At 45.6% G+C, this 23,182-nt stretch overlaps 1 protein-coding gene across 2 annotated transcripts in view; it reads right to left on the reverse strand.

The window, feature by feature from the left end:
* Positions 1-23,182, reverse strand: part of INSC (INSC spindle orientation adaptor protein) — a 118,480-nt gene that overhangs the window by 27,137 nt on the left and 68,161 nt on the right. For both annotated transcript variants that reach the window (XM_090267640.1, XM_090267641.1), the window contains exons 6-7: positions 21,235-21,348; positions 14,559-14,684 (exon numbers count right to left, since the gene is read on the reverse strand). In XM_090267640.1, coding sequence (XP_090123766.1) covers positions 14,559-14,684; positions 21,235-21,348 — 240 coding nt within the window. The remainder of the gene's footprint in view (positions 1-14,558; positions 14,685-21,234; positions 21,349-23,182) is intronic.

The raw sequence follows: 23,182 nt of genomic DNA on the forward strand, positions 1-23,182 counted from the left end.
GGCCTCACTTGGGCCTAAAATAGGAAACAGCCCTATGATTGCCAACAAAAGAAACCTCTTAGGCCTGTCTGGCCTTCCTCCCTTTCCTCCTTGCAGCACCAGACAAGGCTGTAGCAAAACAGGGTCTCCAATGGGGGAAAGTGTCAATCATCCAGTCTCCCTGATCTCACCTTCGTTGCCGATGGAGTTACATCCCCAACCCAGTTGGGAGCGCTGCTCAGACCCAAACCTAGTCCCCAACACATACTAGGAGATGAACCCATCAGAACACACCGGAGAGGCCAAGGAGTTGATGGTCCCCACAGGCCTGATGCCACCCAAGGCCTGAATGCCCAGCCAGCTCCCCAGCCCAGAATGCTGCTTGGCCAACCCACGGAGCACAATGTCCCTGAGCACATATTGTGTGCTCGGCCTTGTGTTGGAGCAGAGGGGCAGAAGACCAGGGGGGCAAGAACCTTTACGCAACGTGACTTCCAAGGAGGAAGGGGAAGTCTCCTGCAAGCCGCCCTGTCTTAGCGCCCACAGCCCAGTTGGAGGAGGTGGCTCTCCTTGAGACTCACACCAAGCACGTCTGCTGTGTCATCATAGCATTTGTCTCACTGACTGGCCCTGTTTCTCTGAAGAGGATTCCTGTGGGCCAGGTGTGCACTGAGAGTTTCTTCAAGGCACATTCCTGGGCCCCATCCTGACCTATTCAACTGGACCCTGGGGAGACCTAGAATCCATCTTTTCACAAGGTCCACAGTGGACGTGATGCACCAGCAATTTGGAGAAGCTCAACTGTAATGTGATTCTCTGTTCTCTTGTCTCTCTTTCTGTCTGTCTGTCTGTCCATCTGCCCTGTTCCCCATGGAGCTCTGCAAGCTGGGGACCACAGCTTGCTCACTCGTGGCTGCTCCAGGCCAGGCACATAGCAGGCTTTCTCTAAATGGGAAATAAATTTGTGAGAATAAAACTTGATGGAGGCCTCGAGGATCCCTTAGACAAACAAAGGTAGAGGAAGAGCAATGTGGATGGAGGGCATATCATGAGCAAAGGCCGCTGCAGGAAAGGGCAGCTTTGGAGAAGCAGCCAGCTTGGAAACATGGAATCTATAGATTCGTGATCCAGGAAAGTAACCCTGACCCCAGCGTGATGTGGAATCCAACCTCTTTTCTGCCCTTATGTTTCCCAGAGAAGAGGATCTCGCGTCCTGTCTGTACAGCTCCCTCTAATTTGTTTTAGATGCTTCACATTACTTTTGGCAATTTATTAATTATGAAATATGTTATCCCTTCAAAATAGAGTGTATGTGTATGTGTGTGTGTGTGTGTGTGTGTGTGTGCGTGTAGCAAATTTGTAAGGCCTTAGAAATAATAAAATGAACATCTATACTATGTGTATGTATATATGCATAATATCTGGGAAATCTAACCTTAGGAATAAATTAACATCACCATCCTTGTACACCATCCTTGATCGCATACCTCTGCTTTTCTCTGCTGGAGGGGCCACTCCCCTGAATTGTGCGCTTGTTATTTCCTTGTTTTCTTTAGAGATGTACTGCATGTGTATATTGTTTAGTTTTACACGGTTTTGAATTTGACATAAATGGAATCTTACTATATATAGAAATTTGTTTTTTTTCCCCAGTCAGCATTATGTTTGGGAAATTCCTTTCTGCTGTTCTCTGTGTCTGAGGTCACTGCTGTATGGTATTTCATTACATAAATCAATTGCAATTGAATAGAGAATTCATTTATGCATTCTCCTGTCAATGGCCATTTGAGTCATTTCCTAGTCTTTGCTGTAATGTACAACGCTGCCATAAATATTCTTCTAAACGTCTTCTGGTGCACCTATGCCAGTTTCTCTGGTGGTCTCAGTCTAGGCATGTGATTACCAGCCCACAGGGTCTATACACCTTTCACTTCACTGGTATTGCCAAAGTGCTTTGCAGAAAATGCTGTAGCAATTTACTGTCCCACTGGCAATTTATTAACTCATTGAATTCCATATTCTTGCCAACATTTGGTACTGTCACACTTTAAATGTTTGCCATTTGGCAGGGTGTGCAAAATTGTTATTCTAATATGCATGTCTCCACTTACTACAATGATGCTACGAGTTTTTTTCCTATGTTTTTGTTTTGCTTTGGTTTTGGTTTTGGTTCTGGTTTTGGGGATTTGGATTTCCTCTTCTATGAAGCGTCTGTTCATGCATTTTATTATCTGGTGCATTGTCATGTGGGTCTATTTCCCACGCCTTTGGCTCTGATGTTATTTACATGTCACCTAGCCTTCTGCCAGCCAGCTACCACCAGCTCCATCTCTGGGGCTCCAATTGAGCCAGCTCATCACAGGGGTTAGCCCTAAGCGCCCCCACACCACTGGACTCTGGGCTCCCTGGCGCCTGAACTGATTCCTATAGCGTCAGAACATGCACAAGTTATGGAGTCACACTTACCTGGGTATGAATCCTGTCCCTGTATCTTACTAGCTAGAATTGGTTACCTACTTTGAGCATTTATCTATAAAACGGGGCTAACATACCAATCTCAGAGTACTTTGGAAGGTAACTGAGATAACGCGTGCACAATGCCTGCCACAAGGTGGCGCCATCATTCCACTTCATTCCCATCTGGTTGCTACAGCCACCTGCTCTAGACCAGGGGCCGACGTCCTGCGTCATTTTTCTGCAGGCTCTTCCGGGACTGAGACCCCACTAAAAGCCTCAGCCCTTTGGGTTGGAGCCCACGAGTTTACCCACTTGTTGAGACATCCTCGGATCATGCAGCCCGGAACTAGAACTAGAACTTTTTAAAAGTAGAGTATCTCCTGTTTTAATTCTTGACCAGGACCAAGATGAATAATTACAATGCCTCAGAAGGGAACAGAGAGAAAAGAAGTCCTATCCCCACATCTCTTTATAACTCAACAAACATTCATGGAGCACATACCTTGTGATAGGCACAGACCTCAGCACTGATACAGAGATGAGTCAGGAAGAAATGAGTCGGAAAAACAAAGACAGACAGACATAAAGAATTAAAAAAAAAAATGAGAGAGAGAGAGAGACATCACAAGCTTAAAAGAACTTGGGGGCTTATCTGGTGCAGAGCGCAGCCTCACAGTCTAATCTGACCTCCCTGTGACACCTACCCCTGCTGAGAACTCTCTCCATCTCAGCCTTCTTGCCTTCCCGGGACTCCCTCACTTTGGGGGGTTCAGCTCCTCCCTGGCTAACTACTAATGATTATTTTCAGATTTTGCCTCCCCTCCTTTGCATCCACCTAAGGTGGCTTACACCAGGCTTCGCTGTCAGCCCACATTGTCCCACCTCTGTCCATAGCACCCAAGCCCACGTGGTCTCAGTGACTCCCCATGATGACCCCTCATCATGACCCCCATCATGACCTCACACACACCCAGCCCTCCATCCCTGGCTTTTTTTCCTACAGTCCACATCTACACGTCAGACCTGCTACTTGGTCTCTTTAATTCCAAAAATAATTTGCCTGGATATTCCATGGACTCTTCAAACCCAGTTCACTTAAACCTGAAGTGGTCATCTTCCTTGTCTTCCCCCTCCCTCCACTCCCAGACCCAGGTGAGAAACCGCCTCCTCTGGAAACAGGCACCTGCTCCCCTAGGCAGAGGGTCTCTGTCCTCCCAGCTGCCACCCCACCTGGTCTGAACACAACTGCAGCGCTGGAGTTAGATTATCCTCATCCATTTACATGCTCATTCCTGTACTAGATTTGAGCTGCTCTGGGCAGCTTCTATTCTAAATCCTCTCTGGTCCCCAGCACCCAGCTGAGGCCTGACGCACAGCAGTTCACCGGCCAAGTGAGGGCTGAATGGTGAAGAAACAGAGGCCCAGGAGGGGAAGAGATTGCCTAAGCCACACAGAAAGTTAATGCCAGGGCCAGGACTTCCTCCCAGGGTCCCCTCCCGGCCTGTGCCCCTGTGCAGGACCTTGGGAAAGGCGATGGAAGGCGAAAGTGGCGAGAGGGTTGGGTGGGTGGGGGCTGCTCAGCTCAGCTCCTACGGTGGGCCCAGGGGTAACCCAGCCTGAGGCCAGCTTCCTCCAACACTGGTCCCATTTCTGGACAGTTTCCATCTCGAAACCACCCCCTTCCCATCCCCAGTCATAAACCTAATGATGCCAAGAGAACAATCTAATCAAGGCACTTTCACATCCTAAAGAAATTGCTGCTGGAAGTACTTATAGGTAATTAGCTTTTACATGGAGTGGGATGGGCCTGGGCCCGAGGCCAAGCTTCCCTCACAGGAGGGTATGCTAGTGGCTATGAGGATGGTCTGGCCGCTGCCCCTGGAGGACACAGGCGGAGGGTGCCCAGAGCTGGTGAGCACAGAGATGCTCCCTGAGCAGTGGGAGAAGGAGCAGGGATTCACACCACTGAAGAACCCAAAATACACAGTAAACATCACCAGGATTTACGAGCATTGTATTCCTACTGGTTACTGGAAAAGCACCGATGGTGGCTTCCATGTGAGTATCTAAGGGACACAGGCTAGTCTACAAAGGCCTGGCATTTATGACTGGTGCTCGTCTGCTAATCTCCAGTTACTTTTTCCATGTTTAGTTTGTAGAGAAAGGCAGAAGAATTGGTTGCTGGGTTGTAACAGTTAAACAGAATCATGCAAATGTAGGGGAGGGCGCGTGACCTAAAGTCCCCCCCCCCCCAAATTCCCTCTTTCCTTCTGTCCACTCAAACACCTAAATTCTGCATTAAAAAAAGAAAACAGACAAGTGCAAACACCAAGCAGCTGGAATTCTGCTCTAGGGTCCAGGCAGGATGGATCCGTTTGCCCAGGGGATAGCCAGAGGGCAAATTCAATCACAATCAGAGAGGGAAGCAAGGGTCATACCCAAGGAAGCAAATACAAGTGTCAGCCAAGGGGCAGAGCAAGGCTTTATGGAGAGTAAATGAACCCGTGGGCCAGAAGCAGGACCTGAATGTGGATGGGAGCCAGATCAGGGCAAAGGTTCAGAACAAAGTCTGTGACCGATGTAAGGGGTTGAACGCTGGCTGTATAAAATGAGGTATTTGTTTTAAGGGGTAGTGGTAGAGCTAAAAAATAAAAGCTACAGAAAGTAAAACAAGCCTTCTATCCTCCTCCCAAACTAATACATCCCAGACCCCCTCTCAGCCTTTTTTGCCATTTCAAATAAGAATCTTTGATTAAAAGTTAAGTGCCAAAATGGATAAATACAAATATTAATATGTAATAGGGAATGGAATAATGGATGAAAGAGATTATATAACCTGTTTGTCAAGCAAGTCAGTGAGGTAGAAAGAGCTGAGTCTTTGAGGTGGAAAGAAATCAAGAATTAAGTCACTTAAGAATAGAAATAGAAAATAATTTCCCTGTCAAGCAGATGATTTCTCTTATATATAACTTCCCTTATAGCAGATTGTCAAACAGATGCTCTGAAGGCATTTGGGATGTGAGTAGTGGATTTTATGAGGAGGCATCAGAAGGCCACTAAGAGCAAGTCCATTTCCCTTTGGGTTAGAATTATTAATATATTAGGCATAATTATTAAGCATGGGCTGATGTAAAAATATCAACTTTTCAGCAAAGCACTACTGGGGACAGCAGGGATCTGAATTGTACCAAAAGTTCTCTAGATCACTGGTTCTATGCCTTGTCTCAGATTATTGGAATCATCTAGGAAAGTTTTAAGATACTAACACAGTATTCCCTCACTTATCGCGGGTATTACGTTCTAGACCCCCCTGCGAAGTAGGAACCTTACATTTATTCTATACTCTTAAACCTACATAATTTTAACAACATACGTATACGGTACCACAAAATCCCAAGATACAACAAAAAATCCACAATAAATAATTAAATATAATATTTTTTAAAATCCCGCGATACAGTGAGGCTGCAATAAGAGAACCACAATACAGAGAGGGACTACTGGTAATGCCCAGGCTTCTCTATCAGAAATTCTGTTGAGGTAGAGTCCTGGCAAGAGTTTAAAAAGTCCTTAAGAATGCCAATGGCAGTTGCGGGTTGAGCCTGAGGTACAGTGGGAGTCCTGCAGTCTTAGGGGAAAAGCCTGGGTGGGTTCATGGCTCAGCTGTGCTCTTGCTGACCTGGTGGCCTGAGCAAGGCATTTACATTCTCTGAGCCTCTATTTTCTAATTCTTAAAGTGATAGTGCTATCACATGTCATCATGAAATCTCAAATAAAATATTAAAATCATTCCCTCTGAAATCAGTAACAAGGCTGAGATATGAATGTTCAGCTCTCCTAGTCAACATTTTACACTAGCCTTAGCCAAGGCCAGGGGACAAGGAAGTCAAGTAAAAAGGTATAATGATTGGAAAAGAGGAAGCAAATGGTTACAATTTACAAATCTCAAATAGTGTACCTCTGTACACAATCCAATTCTACACAAAATCCAAAAGCATCTACATACCATGAAAATTAATTAGCATGGTAATTAGATATCATAGCAAAAATTGTATTTTTTTATAATTAGCCACAAATGATTCGAAAATAAAGATTTTTAAAGAATACTTACATTAGTGTAAAAACATACCTAGAAATAAGTCTAAAATAGGTGTGTAAGATGTTGACACTAAAAACTCAAAACACTGCTAAGAGAAATTAAGCTCAGTCTATAGAAGTAGAGAAGTATACCACATTTATTGGTTAGAACACCTCATATTGTTTAAGATGTCCATTGTCCCAAAATTTCTTTACAAACTTAAAGAAATCCCAATCAAAATCTCAGCAGATGTTTTTGTGCAACTAACAAGCTTATACTAAAATATACATAGAAATGCAAAAAAAAAAAAAAAATAGAATTACCAAAATAATCTAGAGAAGAACAAAGTTGTAGGATTTATATTATGAAATCCAAAATTTATTGTTTCGTTATTTAGTTATGCAGGAACTCAAACAGTGCCATATTGGGGGGAAAAATGACCAGGAAGACTAATGAAACAGAAAACATCCGAAAACAGACTCATACATATGCCATCACTCAGAACAAAGCTGCCACTTTAATTCAGTGGTGAAAAGATGGTCTTTTGATAAATGGTGCTGGTTTAATTGAACATCGTATAAAAAACACTCAACCTTGAACACCATTGAAAATATTTTAATGTAAATAGATCATATACCTAAATGTAAAAGGTAAAAAATATAAAGCTCCTAGAAGAAAAAAAATAGGAGACTATCTCTTCATGATTTTAGAAAAGAGAAGCATTACTTTTTATATATTTTATTTTTCAATTAGTTTACATTTAATGTTATTTTATATTAGTTTCAGGTGATGGGATAACAGTTAGACAATCATATACTTTATAAAGTGATCCTTCCAGTAAGTCCAGTACCCACCTGGCATCATACATAGTCATTACAATACTATTATCTATATTCCCTGTGTTGTACTTTACATCCCTATAACTATTTTGTAACTACTAATTTGTATTTCTTAATCCCTTCCCCTTTTTCACCCAGCCCCCCAATTTCCCTCCCCTCTGGCAACCGTCAGTCTGTTCTCTGTATCTACGAGTTGGTAAAAACAAACATGTCTTAAATGTATGCAAGAGGCACTAACTACAAAAGAAAATATCAATAAATTAGACTTTATGGAAGTTAAGAATTTTTACTCATCAGAAGACACCATTAAGAGAATGAGAAAGCAAACCACTGGCTGAAAATATATATCCTCAATACACATATCTGACAAAGGGCTCACATGTAGAATATTTTTTTACATATGTAATTCAATAAGAAAAAGACAAACAACTCAATTTTGTTAAATGGGCAAAGGTCTCAGACCAACATTTCACAAAAGACGATAATCAAATGGTTAATAAGAATATGGAAAAATGCTCAGAATCATTACTCATCAGAAAAGGAAACTAAAATCGTTATGAGAAATTACTATACACCCAAGCAGGTCACAATCTGGGCACTTTGTGATAGCATGTCCTGCTCTCACAAAGCTGCAAATGACTTCTTTGCACTTTTGAAGCAGCCCAAAGGAGAATGAGGATGTGTGTTCATTATCTGTGTGTGTCCTCCCATCTCCTCCCTCCCTCATTTCTCCCCGAGTCTCTTCCTTGTCTCTCCTCCCTCCCTCGCCCTGTCGGGGTTTATCATACCACTTACACATGATGAGGTCTCATCTCTCTTCGGGGCTTTGCAAAGGTGTGAGGTCAAAACATAGCAAGTAAGTGGAGAAGCTGTGCAAGGCACCCAGGCCTGCTCACCAAAGGGGCAATGTGCTGGATAGAGGCAGCTTGCTCTTAGGGAACCTTCAGTGCCTGAGGGGTCCGGATTTTTCCCAGCAAAAAGTGGGGGACTTAGGCTAAGGGTTCTGCTCCAAGAAGGCACAGGACAGACTTGCTGGTGGAAGCCAAGTTGAAGACCTATTACATTGCAAGACATATTCACACCGTCCTTCTGGAAGAGCCTGGCTCAGCAGGAAGAACCTGCAGTCACCTTGTATTGTAATTCTTCCCTCCAATATGCAGGACACACACCAGACACACTGGCCCTGACCTTGGTTCCTGAACAAGCTCCAGGAGAGAACAGACGCCAAGCACACGACAGGGCTGCCGCTGCCGCTTCTGACCACCAGAGGCCGCTGTTGCACAGCGCATGGGGTCCACCAAGCGCCTTCGCCTACTGCTACTCTAAGGACTCGGGCCGCCAGGTGGCTCCATGCCGTCTCCAAACTCAGGTTGCACCTCGCACTTGGGGTGCAGCCCCTGAGACAGCTGAGCCTTCCTTCAGTTTGGGCGATACTGGCCGGTAATCTCAGCGTGAATCCTCGTGGTAGAGGCGGGGACGGCGGGGCAGTGTGCCTAATTTTGTTCTCACCTCTCCACATCCTGGCCTCCTTCAAGTCCTCCTGCTGCCTCCCCCTCCCCAGCCCCACAGGAAAGATGGATGAGTTGGCAGGCTTGGCAGTAGGGAAGTGGAAAGCCCCATTTGCCGGGCTGGAGAAGGTGACCGTGGCAGTCCCCATTGCAATTTGCCTGTTGGCCAGTCACAGCACAGACAGCTGGCCTGGCACCCTGGGGTTCTCTGCACAGTTCTAGCCCATTCCTCAGGGCAGTTGAAAGCCTGTTCACTGGCTGATAAGCCTGGGTGAGTTAAGCCCCAAAGAGAGACGTGGGGGCATCTGGGATCTTCATTTAGAGGCATTCTTTTCTCCCTCTCCTAGGTAAAGAAGGGGCTGCAAGTCAGATTAAGCAAGTATTTCTTGCCTGGCACGAATAGCTCCTGTCTCCCTACCCAGCCTCACTTACATATTAGAAGTGATTCAATCAAGATAAAGTAGCTGACTTGCCCTGGGTCTGCATGCTGTGCCTCTTTCAGCTGGGACGGGGGTTGTAGCAAACTAACCTCTGGCTGGGAGCAAAAGCAGCTCCCAGCCCAGGCTTTGCCTCTCACAGTGACTCTATGCCTTCCAGCCTCAACTTCCCTTCTGTAGAAAGTCCATGACCATCTCCCCTTGTCTTCCTTGCAAAATGGTTGTGAGAAACAAATAAGCAGAAGGATAAGAAACACTGGTTAACTTTTTTTTTTTTTAATACTACCTATTTCTGACCATCTGCAACCCTACAGGGAGCAGGCACTGGAATATTGGAATCTCCCCATTGCCCCCCCTCCCCGCCCCCAGAATTAATTCCCTTCTGCCCAGGGACTCAGCCATTTCAGTAGCCAGGTGCAGGCCTCCCTATCTCCAGCCTGGCCATTCAGATGCCAGAACATCTCAATCCTAAGAAGCTGCCCCAGGAAACAGGGATGGCTGGGGGCAGTGAGGAAGCTGCATGGAAACAGACGGCAGTTTCCCCATCCCTCGCCACTGATTTTCTCGTTGGACTTGAAATTGAGCCCTCCTCTCCTGTCCCCTGCTCATCTTTAGCTTCTCCATCAGTTTTCATTAAACTCTCCCATTGGCTCCAGCACAGGATGAACTCCTTATTTGAAAAAATAAAACAGGAGGAAGGGCTGTGGGAGAAAAAGGAAGTTCTTTTGAAAGCAAGATGGTCTCTGGTCTCAAGGCTGGAGGAAGCAACGCCTAGAACTCTCTTGGAGGTATGTGAGGCTGTCAGAGGATTGGGCCTTAAGACCCCCTACTCTTTTGGTCCTAGATCTGTAGGTTCCTGCCCTTCAGATCCCAGCCCCCCACTGGGGACCAGAGTCCCTAGTCCTGCTCTAGTGCCTGGCCCTACCAATCCCACCCTGGCCCTGACCAACCCCAGCCTCTGCACCTACAGTGCCCTGGCTGCCCCATTAGCCACTCAGAATACCCAGGACTCTGCCAGGGCCATTGCAAAATTCTCAGGGCACAGCTTCTTTGGGGTTATATAGGGTTTCCCCAGACCAACCTGAAAAGGTGGAGACAAACAGACCAGGAGCACGGAAAGGCAGCAGACGCAGGCTCAGCATTTCCCCCCTGCTGTGCCCTGGGTGGTCTTTTACCATGCTAGCCCCTCTGGCTGACATGCCAAATGCTCCTTTCTCCACTAGATGGTAATCATCCAGGGCCATTGACTTTTTTAACCCCAGTGACGAGCATCCTACCTGTTGCAAATCATAATGGCTATCATTCATTTGTGCCCAGTGTGTGCCAGGCACAATGTGACTGCACATCTATCCTTCTCTGACAGTCCTCAGAGGGAGATTTCATCATGCCCACTTGACTGATAAAGATACCACATGTCTGGGAAGTTAAATAACTTGCCTGGGATAACACATCCAAGTTCATAGGTGGAGAAGCCTGGGTTCCAACCCTGGAGAGCCAGACTCCCAAAGGCCATGGTTTCCCCACTGCGTTGGGCTGCTTCTCAACAGAAGTGTGATAAAAGAATGAATTAATAGCATGATTAGATGGTGATGGACTAGGTGAGCAAGTGAGCGAACTGAAAGTGACTGACCAGATGACAGAGGGAATGAAGAAGCAATGATTAAGTGACTTGATGTGAATGAATGAAATGACAACAGAATCCATGACCACCCAAATATTCAAACCTGGCGGAGCTGAGACACTGTGCAACTGGCCTGGGGATGGATGGGGTGACAGATGACATGACTAGACCCACACCACTGCCTCCAAGGTCTGTGCATGAATAGTTTTAAGGTTGGGGGCTGAGGGGCAAGCTGCATGACAGAGATGCATTTCACCAAATTCAGCACAATTTCTCACTGCCAATTAATTAATCGAGCTTCATTGAGGAGGCCAGGCCAGTAAATCAGGGGAAGCCTGGGACTTTGAAAGGTTCTCGTTACAGCACAAACTGTACCTGGTGAGTGGAGGACTGGCAAGAGCCCTTTGAGCAACCTGATCCCCCACCCTGCCTTTACCCCACCTGTCCTGCTGTTGTTTCTACCATCCAGCCTGTCCCTGAAATTCACCTTTCATCCAAAAACTGTCAACAGTCAACCTTACTGGAACCTCTGAGGCCAGCACTCAGCAGCCCAGGTCACAAAGGGGAACGGGTATTGGCAGGGCCCAGGGAAGGGGGCAGAGACAGAGGGCAGGGGAAGCCCAGGCTCTTCCTGAGTGTTTTTAAACTTCTCTCAACTTTGGAAAGCAGCATGATATGGGGGTGGGGGGACATTGGCTTCACAATATTGGATTTGAGTCCCGTCCACATAATGGGTCTCAGCCCAGGCTGGCTCCGGCTCAGCAGAGCTGGAATTCAATTACTGTTTGGCATTTGTTAGCTGTATGTTCCTGAGCACGTTGCTTAGTTCTCTGAGACTAGTTCCTCTTACAGAACCTGTGAATTAATAATTAAATGACACAATGAGAGGAGGGGCCTAGCAAAGTGCTTTCCCAAAGCAAGTATTCCATATATGTTAGTTATTGTTCTTTTCATTATTGTCATGATATCCTCATTACCTGATAAAACAGGGGTCAATAACCATTTCCTGTAAAGTGCCAGACAGTAATTTTTTTCTTTTCTTTTTCTTTCTTTTTTTTACTGTTGCAATTATTCAGTACTGTTGTGGTAGTGTGAAAGCAGACATAGACCCAACCCAGAGAAATGATCATGGCTGTGACCCAATAAAACTTTATGGCTCAAAAATTTGAATTTCACGAAATCTTCATGTGACACAAAATTCTTCTTCTGATTTTTTTTTAACCATTTAAAAATGAATATAATATATATGTTCTCAGGTTGTGGGTCATATGTACCAGAACAGGCAGCAGGTCGTCTTTGGCCCACACCTATCACTTGCCACCCCCTGCACTAGAAGGTCTATGTAAGTTTTATAAGGACAAGGGGTATTGTCTGCTTTATTCACTGCTGTACTCACAGCACCTAAAACCGTGCCTGGCAAACAGCAGATAGTCAATAAACATTTGCTGAATGAATGAATTACAAGCTGTGCAATTTTATGCAACAAGTCATTTAACCTCTCTATGCCTGGATTTCTTCATTGGTGCAATGGGGATGTTTGCACAGTGAGGCTAACATCAAATAAAATAAGAATGCTTATGGAGTCACTTTGCAAGCTCTACAGCTGCTGGACATGTAGTTCCTGTTCCTGACCACACGGGGGCTCTTCTCAAACAACTCTCACTCCCACTTGTGCGACACTCCTGAAATGTCCCCTCTGCCAGGCACAGAGTGGGAATGAGAGTTGCTTGTGTATGGAAAGAAATCTGACCTGGAGAGCGGAGTGCCCGGATAGGGATACCTTCTCCTATGCCAGTTGGGGGTGAGGTGGAGGAGGGCGGTTTGGACATTGGCCAGGAGCAACAAGGTGGTCCGGAGTTTTGCTACAGAGAAGAGACTTTTTCGGTGCTCTGAGAATATCAAACCAGCAAGGCGGTGAGGTGGACTGGGCATTAGACTCAGGCTGACCAGGTCCAAAGTCTGACTCCAAAACTCACTACGTGATGTTAGGCAGGTCACTTAAATTGACCGAGGCTCAGTTTGACCTCTTGCTCTGCAGAGCAGGGTCTGACTCCCCAGCCTGATGGCCCACCTGGCCTGGTAAAGATACATTCTGGTTTTGGAGCAGCATCAGGAAGGCAATACAAAAAAAAAAAAAAAAATTGCCTCCAGCTTCCAGCCTTCTTTTACAGGGTTTCAGCTCTAAACAAAAACCCCTGCTGTTTGGGGGTTTTTTTCCACCAGATTGAAAATTTCCTGCTGCTTTGCAAACTTTTGTAGCCAAGAAACCCACTGCTTTTGGAGGATTGATGATTCTAGTCACTTTTATTTTCCCCTCTCATCCGGCCAACCAACATGAAAGAAGATGAGAAACAAACCCCATCTGGCCATTTTTCCACCGTCCAAGGTAAGACTTTATAACAGAAGAGAGGAATATTGAGCATGTGAGGCTGGGTATTCTTGACGCATTTCCTCCATGGATCCTGTCTGTCTCTCTCACCATCGCCTCCTGCTCCACTTAGCCAAGTAAACAGGCACACACGTACAAAGGCTTCCAACCCTGTGGGAAGGGGCACTCTGTCCAGAGAGCTGGCACTCATCCTCCTCCACCTTGCTGTTTGACCTTGGACAAATTACTTCCCATTCTGAGACACAGTCTTCTCACCTATAAACTGAGCAGATTCCCCATCTGTCCTTCATCCATAGCTAAGAGTATCTCTGAGCCCATGATCCTGTGAACCTGTCCCATAATCTGAGTACATCTGGAAAGAAGCAGAATGGTCTGCCTAGGAGGCCAGACCAAAATTTGCTTGTCCCACCCCCATTGAGACCAGTCTCAGGGACAGACTCAAGATACCTGCCCCTAACCCTGCAAGCTCTGCAACTGTCACCAGGACATACCAGGCCTTTCTACCTCTCCTCCATAAAAAATGTTAGCATCTTTCCTTGAAACTTGCCCCCAAAGTCAGTCCTAGGTTCCCCAGCCCTCCTGGCTACAGCCCTGCAGACCCCTCTCAGGCTCAGACCCACTCAGGCCCCGGTGGAGGTGCAGCCTCAGTCCTACTAACTGGGGTGAGTGCTATGGCTGGAATTGGTCCCATTGCCTGAAGTTGGTCTGGAGCTGAGGTACCTTGACCTATTGAATCACAACCTTCACTCTAACCCCGCTCAACCCTGTGCCATGTTGACCCAGCTTATGTTTGGACATCGGCTTCACTTCATCTTTCCCAAGCTGTCTAGTCTCTAGTCTTGGTGGAGCCACACCTGCTTTCCAAAGCACCCAGTGCCTACCCTGCTCTTGCCCATTCTGTTCCCTGAGAAGCTGGATCCTCCTTCTTCTGCTGGGGTCTTGCCATGAGTGAAAAATCAACCACCCTGTACCTGGATACCCCTTCCCACTCGACTTCCTGCCTCAGTTCTGTTCCACCTAACCAGACGCTGTTGGCCACTCCACACAGGAAGGGCTGAGTGTCCCTTTGTACCCTCCTTAGTCCCTGTTCCCTTCACATCTTCATGAACTCCCATAGTCAAGACTCCAGCAGCCCCATCTGAAGGATGCATCAGGAAGGGAGGGACTCAGGGGACTTGCTTCATACAGAGACCCCATCTCCACACCTGGCTCAGGGGCCTCAGGCCCCACCCAGCCAGCTGCCTGCTTACCTTCTCCAGCTGGTGGACACCCTCTTCCACACAACAGATGGAGGCCAGCGTGCGGAGCGCCTGGGGGTACAAACACCGGAAACTGTCCTGCCGGCAGACCTTGAAGAGTGCTACGACCCCACCCTCCTGCCAAGAAAAAGAAAATGTCACGGGACCTCATTAGGTGAACTTTCCTGAGGCTGACTCAAAAATGATTGACATCCCTCACTCAGCAGATGCCCTTTGGGGTCTGTAGGGTGGCAGAATATGGCACCCCACAATACGTCGTTGTGGCATAAGGATTATTTTGAACTTGAAGGCAATTAGGAAGAAGCAAATACAAGAGAAGATCGATGCCATCCTCCTATTTGCCTACAAGCAGAACATACATTTACAGAGTTGTCCCCCTCTCCTCTCTCCTAATCACCAGAAACCACTCCAGACCCTTATCAGCCTGGAGATGACATCACAGGACACTCCGTGACCAACTTCACTACCAGCCTTGAGCCATACTATTAGTTTCCCGTAGATTTGCCTTCCTGCTATTTGCTGCTCCAGAGCCTCAAGGTCCTTTTTCTTTGTCTTGTGACTTCTCTAAAAAATGCATTGTTGCTTTGCTAAGTTTCCATATGAGCCCAAGTTCTAACCAACTCTTTGAATTACTCATCTCTGAGTGTTCCCATGTGTCAGTGCTAATAAATTTCTGTTTGTTTTTCTCTTGTTAATCTGTCTTTTGTCAGTCCAGTTTGCAGAACACTAGCCAGAAAACCTGGGAAGGTAGTAGAAAAACAAGAATTTTTCCTCTCCTACACTCACCCACCTACCTACCCACACACAGACACAAACACACACACACACACACACACACACACACACACACACAAAATCTTATTCTCACATGCATGCTCCAGAAATAATGTCGCCTTATTAGTCCAAATTGGAGATGGGAGTCCCCAAATGCCCTGGGGCTGAAGTGCCAGGGGCCAGGGCAGGCGTTTGCTAGGGCCAGGCTCAACGCCATGCAGCACTGCCCCCAGACACCTGGTAACTCCCTCCAGCAGCCCCTACCAAGCAAGCCTACGGTCATCTGAAATAGGTTCTAGAAGTAAGTCTGAAGCAGGAGAAGAGAACCAAAGCCCATATGCCCAGTGCCAGTTCTTGCTCTGCCAGCAAGCACCCACTACTTCTCAGACCCTCCCCAACCACCACGGCACAAGAGGAGTTTTGGTTATATCAATACTATAATTTATTCCCATTTTGTAATGGAAAAACCTGAAATCCAGATGGGTGAAATAATTTACCCCAAATCCACATTATCCCTGTTTTAACTCCTTCAGTCCTGTTTGTAAAAGAAAGAAAAAGCAACAATCTTTAGGGCCAATCAGCCCGACTCTTGAATGTGAGCTTGTACTTTTCCTTTTGTGAGAGTGGTCCATGGCAACACCTTTCACTTGTCAAAACTTCCCACACAGACTCATTGAAATGAGTCATCCTACGTCATCCTTTCCCAGCACCCCGCAAAGATGGGCTCAGCGGCCCTTTCATCCTCAGAGTTCGTGGCCTACCACTGCAGGGGCCAAGATGAAAACATCAGACTCCGGGGGAGTTCATTATTTCTGACATTTTATAATCACCTAAGAGCGATCCTTAACTTTTATATTCCCACCTCCTTTTGAGGTAGCTCATTTGGTGAGAAAGAGGCACGTCTTAAGACTGGTAAAGTCATTCAAGTGGCCGAAAGTATTAATGGTTTGTTACGTGACAGACACTGTGCTGGGCACCAAGCACAACGACCTAGTCCCCATCCATACTGAGCTCACGGTCTGACGGACAGGTAGTCATGGGAAGGCAAATCATTTTTAAAGCAGGAAGAAATCTGGGTAAAGATGCAGTGAAAGGAGTATGGGTACAAGTTTACAGGGACACAGAGCAGGCACTCCTGACATTATCTGAAATGGGAATTGTATAAAGGTCAAAGGGAAGCACTCCAATTTTAGACGCATGTGATCACACTGATAAAAACCTGCTCTGCTATGGGATAAGACATCCCCTCTGATTCCTTGCTCTGCAAGTCTTCATTTCTCCCTTCCTGTTCTCCCACAGCTTCTGGGACATCCAATAAGGGTTCTACACAAAGACCTTACTCAGAGGGTCACTGGAGGAAAATCAAATTACTCTTTAAAGGGAGAAGAAAGGAAACAGCCAGCTGCTGGTCATCAATGACCTCCCTCCAGATGTAAATATTCACATGTGTGTTTACATATGTATGTATATTTATATATGTCTGTATTTCTATTTAATCATATATATTATATAAATATTATTTTTGGATGTACATGATAGATAGATATTATAGATAAATTATAGATAGATAGGTATAGATCATTTACATCTGTAACAGCCAATGAAGAAACGGTGCCAGAGGACACGGGCCGCGAGCCAGGATCAATGTGGCAGCCTTGCTTTGGCTCAGGAAGCACTGAGCCCAGCAAACTATATTTAAGCCTCTGTACCCATTTGCATTGGATTCTCATTACAACCTTTTCCAAGCCTGTGAAAAATAGCCTTCTTAGCATTTTTAGTTACTGGGAGAGGAAGGGGGGGAAATTCTGAACCTAAACTAAGGGGATTCCACTTCAAACCCCAGTCCTTCTGCTGGTGAACTTGGACCCATAAATGGGGTCATGATAGCTCCATGTCTGAGCCTTTGGGAGAGTAACTGAGTTTATCTTTGTACAAGGGCCTAGCACCAGTTATGGACAGCCATGGAACAGTCAGGCTACGGAAGATTTCCTGGTTAGAAGAGTGTCTCAGGCCCTCAGGAAAGGTGTCCCAAGCATTGGAATATGTGGGAGGGTTGGGGAGGAATGAGATGGTGAGGACGTGAGATGGATTAGTGACGGGGACCACCATGAAGTCCCCATCGAGGACCCAGGAGCAGCACTCATCTACACGTAGAGCCAGGAATCGCCTGAGCTAGCAGAATCGCACTGTTGGCTGGAGCTTATTTAATTTTATAGAAAGCTCCGGGCTCACAGCCCAGCTGTATATGGTATGCATTATTCAGACAGACTTGAGATAAGCTATCAAAGCTGTGGGGTGTGTGTGTAGACTAGCAGTGGGAAGAATCATAGAGGAGCTGGGGTGCAGGGTAATTTCGACAGAGCACAGGGGAGTTGTCTGTGCTTTGCACTCAGAAAGGGGCGGGCCTTTGCTCCCATCACCACAGAGAAGACTGGGCTTGCTCCTTGGCTTGCAGAGGAACCCAAGAAGCTGAGATGATGGACCTCAGACAAGCTGTCAAATCATCTCCCGAAGGCAGCTCGGGGGGGATGTAAGACGCAAAGACAGATCACATTGGGCTCCAATGAGGTGGGTGGAGAAGGCCACCAGGGGAGACGCCCCACATTTGTTGCAACGGTGGGCACATTTCCTGAGCATAGACAGTGAGAATCCTGTGCAGGGCATACCAGGGATTTCTGGCCCCTTGGTCACTGGCAGGACTGGAAACCCACACATAGCGATTCCGCTGGAGAAACAAGTCTCACTCTCTTCTTGACTAGAAGGGAGTCATCAGGCAGTCTTCTCTCTGCTTCTGTTTTCTGTCTACTCTTTCCCAAGGACTAGACACATGAGAAAGTAGAAATTAAGTTTCTGGAGTCAGCAAATCTGGTTAAAATCCCAGATAAATGTATAAATCCAGATAAATTCCACTAAATGTATATGAGTTTCTTTCTGAGCCTCTGTTTCCTCATCTCAAAAATGGGAATTGTAATTAGAATACATTACAAGATTATTAATATAATGAATGGAAAGCTTAATATAGTGCTTGAAGGACTCAGTAAATAATGAAGGAAGTGGAAGATGGGAAATGGGCAAAGGGAGGAAAAGGATGACAAGGAAAAGGAAGAGGAAGAGGGGGCGCTGCCGAGAGACAATTGAAAATAGTAACCAAGAGCATGGCCTTTGCTGCCCAACAGCCAGGCTCCAATTCCAGCTCCGTCCCTTGCTCGCTCCGTGACCTTCTCACTGTCTCAGCTCCCTGACCTCTACAACACAGGCAGATACCATCTATCACAGAGGACTGGGATGAGGTTTAGATAGGGTATTACATAGAAAATCCTTAGAGCACTGACTGGCACACAGGAAGTGCTAGATAAATGTTTATTTTTTTTCTTTCTTTCCCACAGCTTCCACCGCCATCAGCATAAAGGCTGAGGGCTTGTAGCTTTAGAAAGCTCAGGCTCTCCCACTTCTTCCCTACTCCTGCCATGCCTCCCACGGCCAGCCTCCCAAGGTGCACACAGAGCAGAGAAAGAGGAAATCCTGTTTATAATGGAGACAGAATTGTTGTGGCAGGAGCTTTGCCTGGAAAGAGAGGTACTCTGACTTTCTTAGCCAATTGAGCTGGTAAAATAGAAAAAAACAAAAACAAAAACAAAACAACTTGACTCCAGAGCTGGACAAATATGGTTTCAAATGTCAGCTGCTTCAGGTATTCAACCACTGAGTCCTGGTGTCCTTTTTGAATAAAACAGGGTCACAGATACACATCTCAGAGACATGTCTGTAGACAAGATATAACTGTATGGATAGTGCCTAGTACAGGGCCTAGTATCTGTTAATATCCTCTCGGGCAGGCTCTGGTGTGCTGTGGTTCATGTCCACGCTCAAAGGACCATCCAAATCTTTAACAACTACTGGTCATAGTTCTTGAGAGCCTAGGGCAAGTTTTTGTGTTGAGGGCAGTTAAATAGCTGAGAAGCAGATCCCAGCCCAGGCCTTTGCCCCCTGCTTTCTTAACACTGGACATGTTTGGGATCAATATTTAACCAGTGTTAAGTCCTGGTCCCTAGAGGAGACTAAAGCCATCCTCAGCTTAGATCCTTCTCTGCTTTTTTGAAAGTGTAGGCAGGCAGGAGGAGTCACCTATAGCATGTGGAGATAGAGCTTGGAGTGCCCAGGGCCCAGTACAGAAGAAGAGCTCTAGTGAACTTCCCTTCCCAGGAAATGTTTAAGGCATGTTCTTTCCAAAGCATAAAGTCCTTCCAGGCCCCCCAGTGCCCTTCGGAAGAGTCCCTGCTTCTTCCATGCCTCAGATCCATACGTGGATTCCAAACCTATTTGCATTGCAATTCATTTTGAAAGGAGAAAATAGTCCTCATTTCAAAAGAAAGTCAGCTTATTTCTGTTTGAAGTTAATCATTAAACTGACGCTGAGTCAGTTCCAGCCCCAGGCTGGAGCAGCGTTCTGTCCCCACAGCACTGAGTAGGCTTCTGAAGGGTCAAAACTCTAGACCAAGCTGAACAACTGAGTCACAGAAGCCTGAGAGAGGACAGATCTGATGCTATTCTCTCTCCTTTGCCCCAACAAATCCTCAAACTTTCCAAGTAAAATCATATCTAAATCACTGTCTAAGAGATAGTGGTTTCCAACCCAAGAAGTACATTAGATTCATGCTGAATGCTAAAATGTCCACCCCAGATCCTATTTCAGACCAATTAAATCTGAATCAGAACATTCTTAAATCTCCCCAGTGACTCAATTGTGTAGAGTTCAGAACTTCTGAGTCACACTTTGGTCCAAGAACCTCAAATGCCAGCGATTGAACCAGAAGTCACCACTGTAGACTTCAGGACTATGAACTCTAAATTAAAGAGATTTGAGTGCTAATTCTGACTCCATGCTGTAACAGTTGTGGGACCCTGAGCAAGTTCCTTAAGCCATTTCTTTAACTTCAAGTGGGAACAACAAGATACCTACTTCATAGGATGGTTTTGTGATTAAAAAGAAATATTGTATGTAAGGCATTCAGTAGAGTGGACAGCAATACTCAAATGTCAGCTATTGCTGTTTTATAGAATTTACTTCTCCCCTAACCAGGGTTAATAAGCATTTACCTACTCTTCTAGATTTCCTTAAGGGCTTAGATCAGGGATTCTGAGAGTCAGGCCATGACTCTGAATCACCTGTGGAGCTTGTGAAAACGTAGATTCTCAGTCTTACCCTGGACCTTGGTAAGTCTGGGGTGGGGCAAAAGGATCTGTGTTTTCCAAGCAGAGACAGGACTGGGAACCACTGAGCTGGAGCACCTTCCTGTGACTGATATCTTAAGTCTATTGAAGGACATTACTTTGCTTCCAATTAGACCACTGGTTCTATCCCCAGTATGATCTCATTTTTCAAGAGGTCCTAAGGGTACCAATTGCCTATATTTGCCCTAAATGTTTGGACCTCAAGTGCACGGGCAAATTGGTCATGAAGCTAATGCATTATAACTCCCATTGTAATGGCTGAAAACCACACTGTTTCCAATCATGTCTTCCCCTTATGCAGTACAGTATTGGAGTGGCTGCAGACATTTTTTGGATCCGGCGAACAACTTGAGTTGGGCATATTTTCAGTTTGGGTTTGGTAGGACTGTGGAGGTGAGGGAAGAGGTTTGATATTTATAACAGACATCTGACATGAAGAAAGATGGTAGAGGGTCTGAGGGCACTAAGACATCAAGTAGGGAAGGAGTCAGAGGGGCAAGCCACTATTAAAGATACAGACACCAAGGCCCAGAGCGGGAAGGTAACTCTTCCAAGGTCACACAGCAAGCAAATGCTACAGCCAGGCAACTTCCTGAGCCAAACTAGCTTTCTCACACTCTCCGCAGGCCTGTCACTCTCGGTCCCTAACCATGAAGCTCACCTTGGCTATTATGCGGCACAAGGGAGCCCCCTCCTGGGTCAGGCTAAACAGGTTTCCTGTGGTGGATTCCGTGGTATAGATGTTGTCCGAGGCATCAATTTTTCTCACGAGTGCCTAAGAAAAGAGAGCAAAGTTTGATGGTTACTCACCCCCATGTACCTTCTGTTCAGTGAACTTCCTTAACAAAATATCGATGGGTCTATGCTCATAAGAGCTCCCTGGAATCTATAATCCTGTCCCATCCATCATCCTACTGTGGGGGTGATGAGGTTCTTACTTTGGGAATGACATAAGGCAGCACCAAGTCAGAGCTGCATTTCAGAAATATAGGATCATTTCAAACCCCCACAGCATGGACGACAAACATATCTAGCATTGGTGGCTCAGAAAATCAGCTCTCAACATTGATGGTCTCAGCAAGTGCCATTATGTTGTGCTACTGACTCCTGAGAGAACAGAAACCATCAGTTAAATAAACCAACCATCAGGCTGAAAAGCAGCTACAACCGTGACCAAAGAAGTTTCTTAGTTTGGATGGTACTAGCCACCAGGGATCTCCAGCAGAGTAATGGGTTAAGGGGTCCAGTCAAAAGCAGCACGCTACAGTGGCTTATTGCTTGGGGTCACTTGCATGGGGTTTCTAGCTAGGCCAAAATAGGGACACGGGAGTCCTGTCCAAAAGTTGGTAAACTCAGTGAATATCAAGGCAAAGGGATCCAAGGCTAGTGTTGAGAGGGCTGAGAATACTAAACACAGGACCCAGGGAGGCCTGGAAAGAAAAGCACCTGAAAAATTTATCAAGAAGGCAAGAAAATTATTTCTAGAAGAGTTTAGCTTATTTCTGAGAAAAAGCTTTTCACTTCATAATTAGCCATTTGCTTTAAAGCATGTTACTCATTGATTATAAATAATTTCTACTTACTAATTAATGCTAGCTTCTTGAGAGGAGATTGGGGGCAGGTGTCTGTGGGGGCCTCATGCAAGAGAGTAAGATCTTGACCTGACCAGTGTGGCTCAGTGGGTTGGGCCCCATCCCACAAAGCAAAAGGTCATTGGTTCGATTCTCGGTTAGGGCACATTCCTAGGTTGCGGGTTCGTTCCCCAATCACAGTCAGGGTGCCAACGAGGGGCAAACCGGTCAATGTTTCTCTGTCACATCAACATTTCTCTCCCAGTTTTTCTCCATCCCTTCTCCTCTCTATGAAACTAAATCAATAAAATCTTGTTTAAAAAATGAAAGAGTTCAGAGGTGGGTTCTCTGAGTGACCACTTTTGCACTTTCACTTGCTATGTTTATTTTGAAATATTAAGTGTATTTATTTTTAATTCACTCTGGTATTAGTTAAAAGATATTTAAATGGGAATGAGGAGATCTGAGTTCTAGTCCCAGCTTGCCTTTTTTTTAACACAGTATGTTGATGAGGAAGCATATGTGTGGTAAAAGCATCCACTTCAGACTCAAATTGCCTGAGTTCAAATTCTGGTTCTGCCACTTCTGTCCACGTGCCCTAGAGCAAGTAACTTAGCCCTATGGGCCTCAGTGTCCTCATCTCCAAAATGGTGGAAATAACAGTTTGTATCTCTATGGTGATTGTACCCATCTATTAAGGTCAATACATATAAAGGACTTTTAAAGGTACTTAGCACTGAGAAGTAAAATAAAATTGTTAGCAGTTATTATTTTGCAATTTTGAGCAATTGCGATAAACTCCCTAGGCCTCAGTTTTCCCATTTGTAAAATGATTAAAATTAAGGGGGTTTGAGGCTCCAGATAAATGACCCTCCCCTTTTTCTTCTTTATTCAAACTCACAGGATTCTCCGCACTAAGATTAAATGTGTATTTAATCAAATTAAATTAAATATAAAAATTATCCCCTAGGACTTGATAGATGCCTCTCGTAACATATTCAACAAAAGGTAAAATTAATAATCAAGATTTGTCACCAC

Source organism: Furipterus horrens, unplaced genomic scaffold (assembly GCF_987537825.1).
Source record: "Furipterus horrens unplaced genomic scaffold, mFurHor1.1.pri manual_scaffold_2, whole genome shotgun sequence".
In the NCBI taxonomy this organism is placed as follows: domain Eukaryota; kingdom Metazoa; phylum Chordata; class Mammalia; order Chiroptera; family Furipteridae; genus Furipterus; species Furipterus horrens.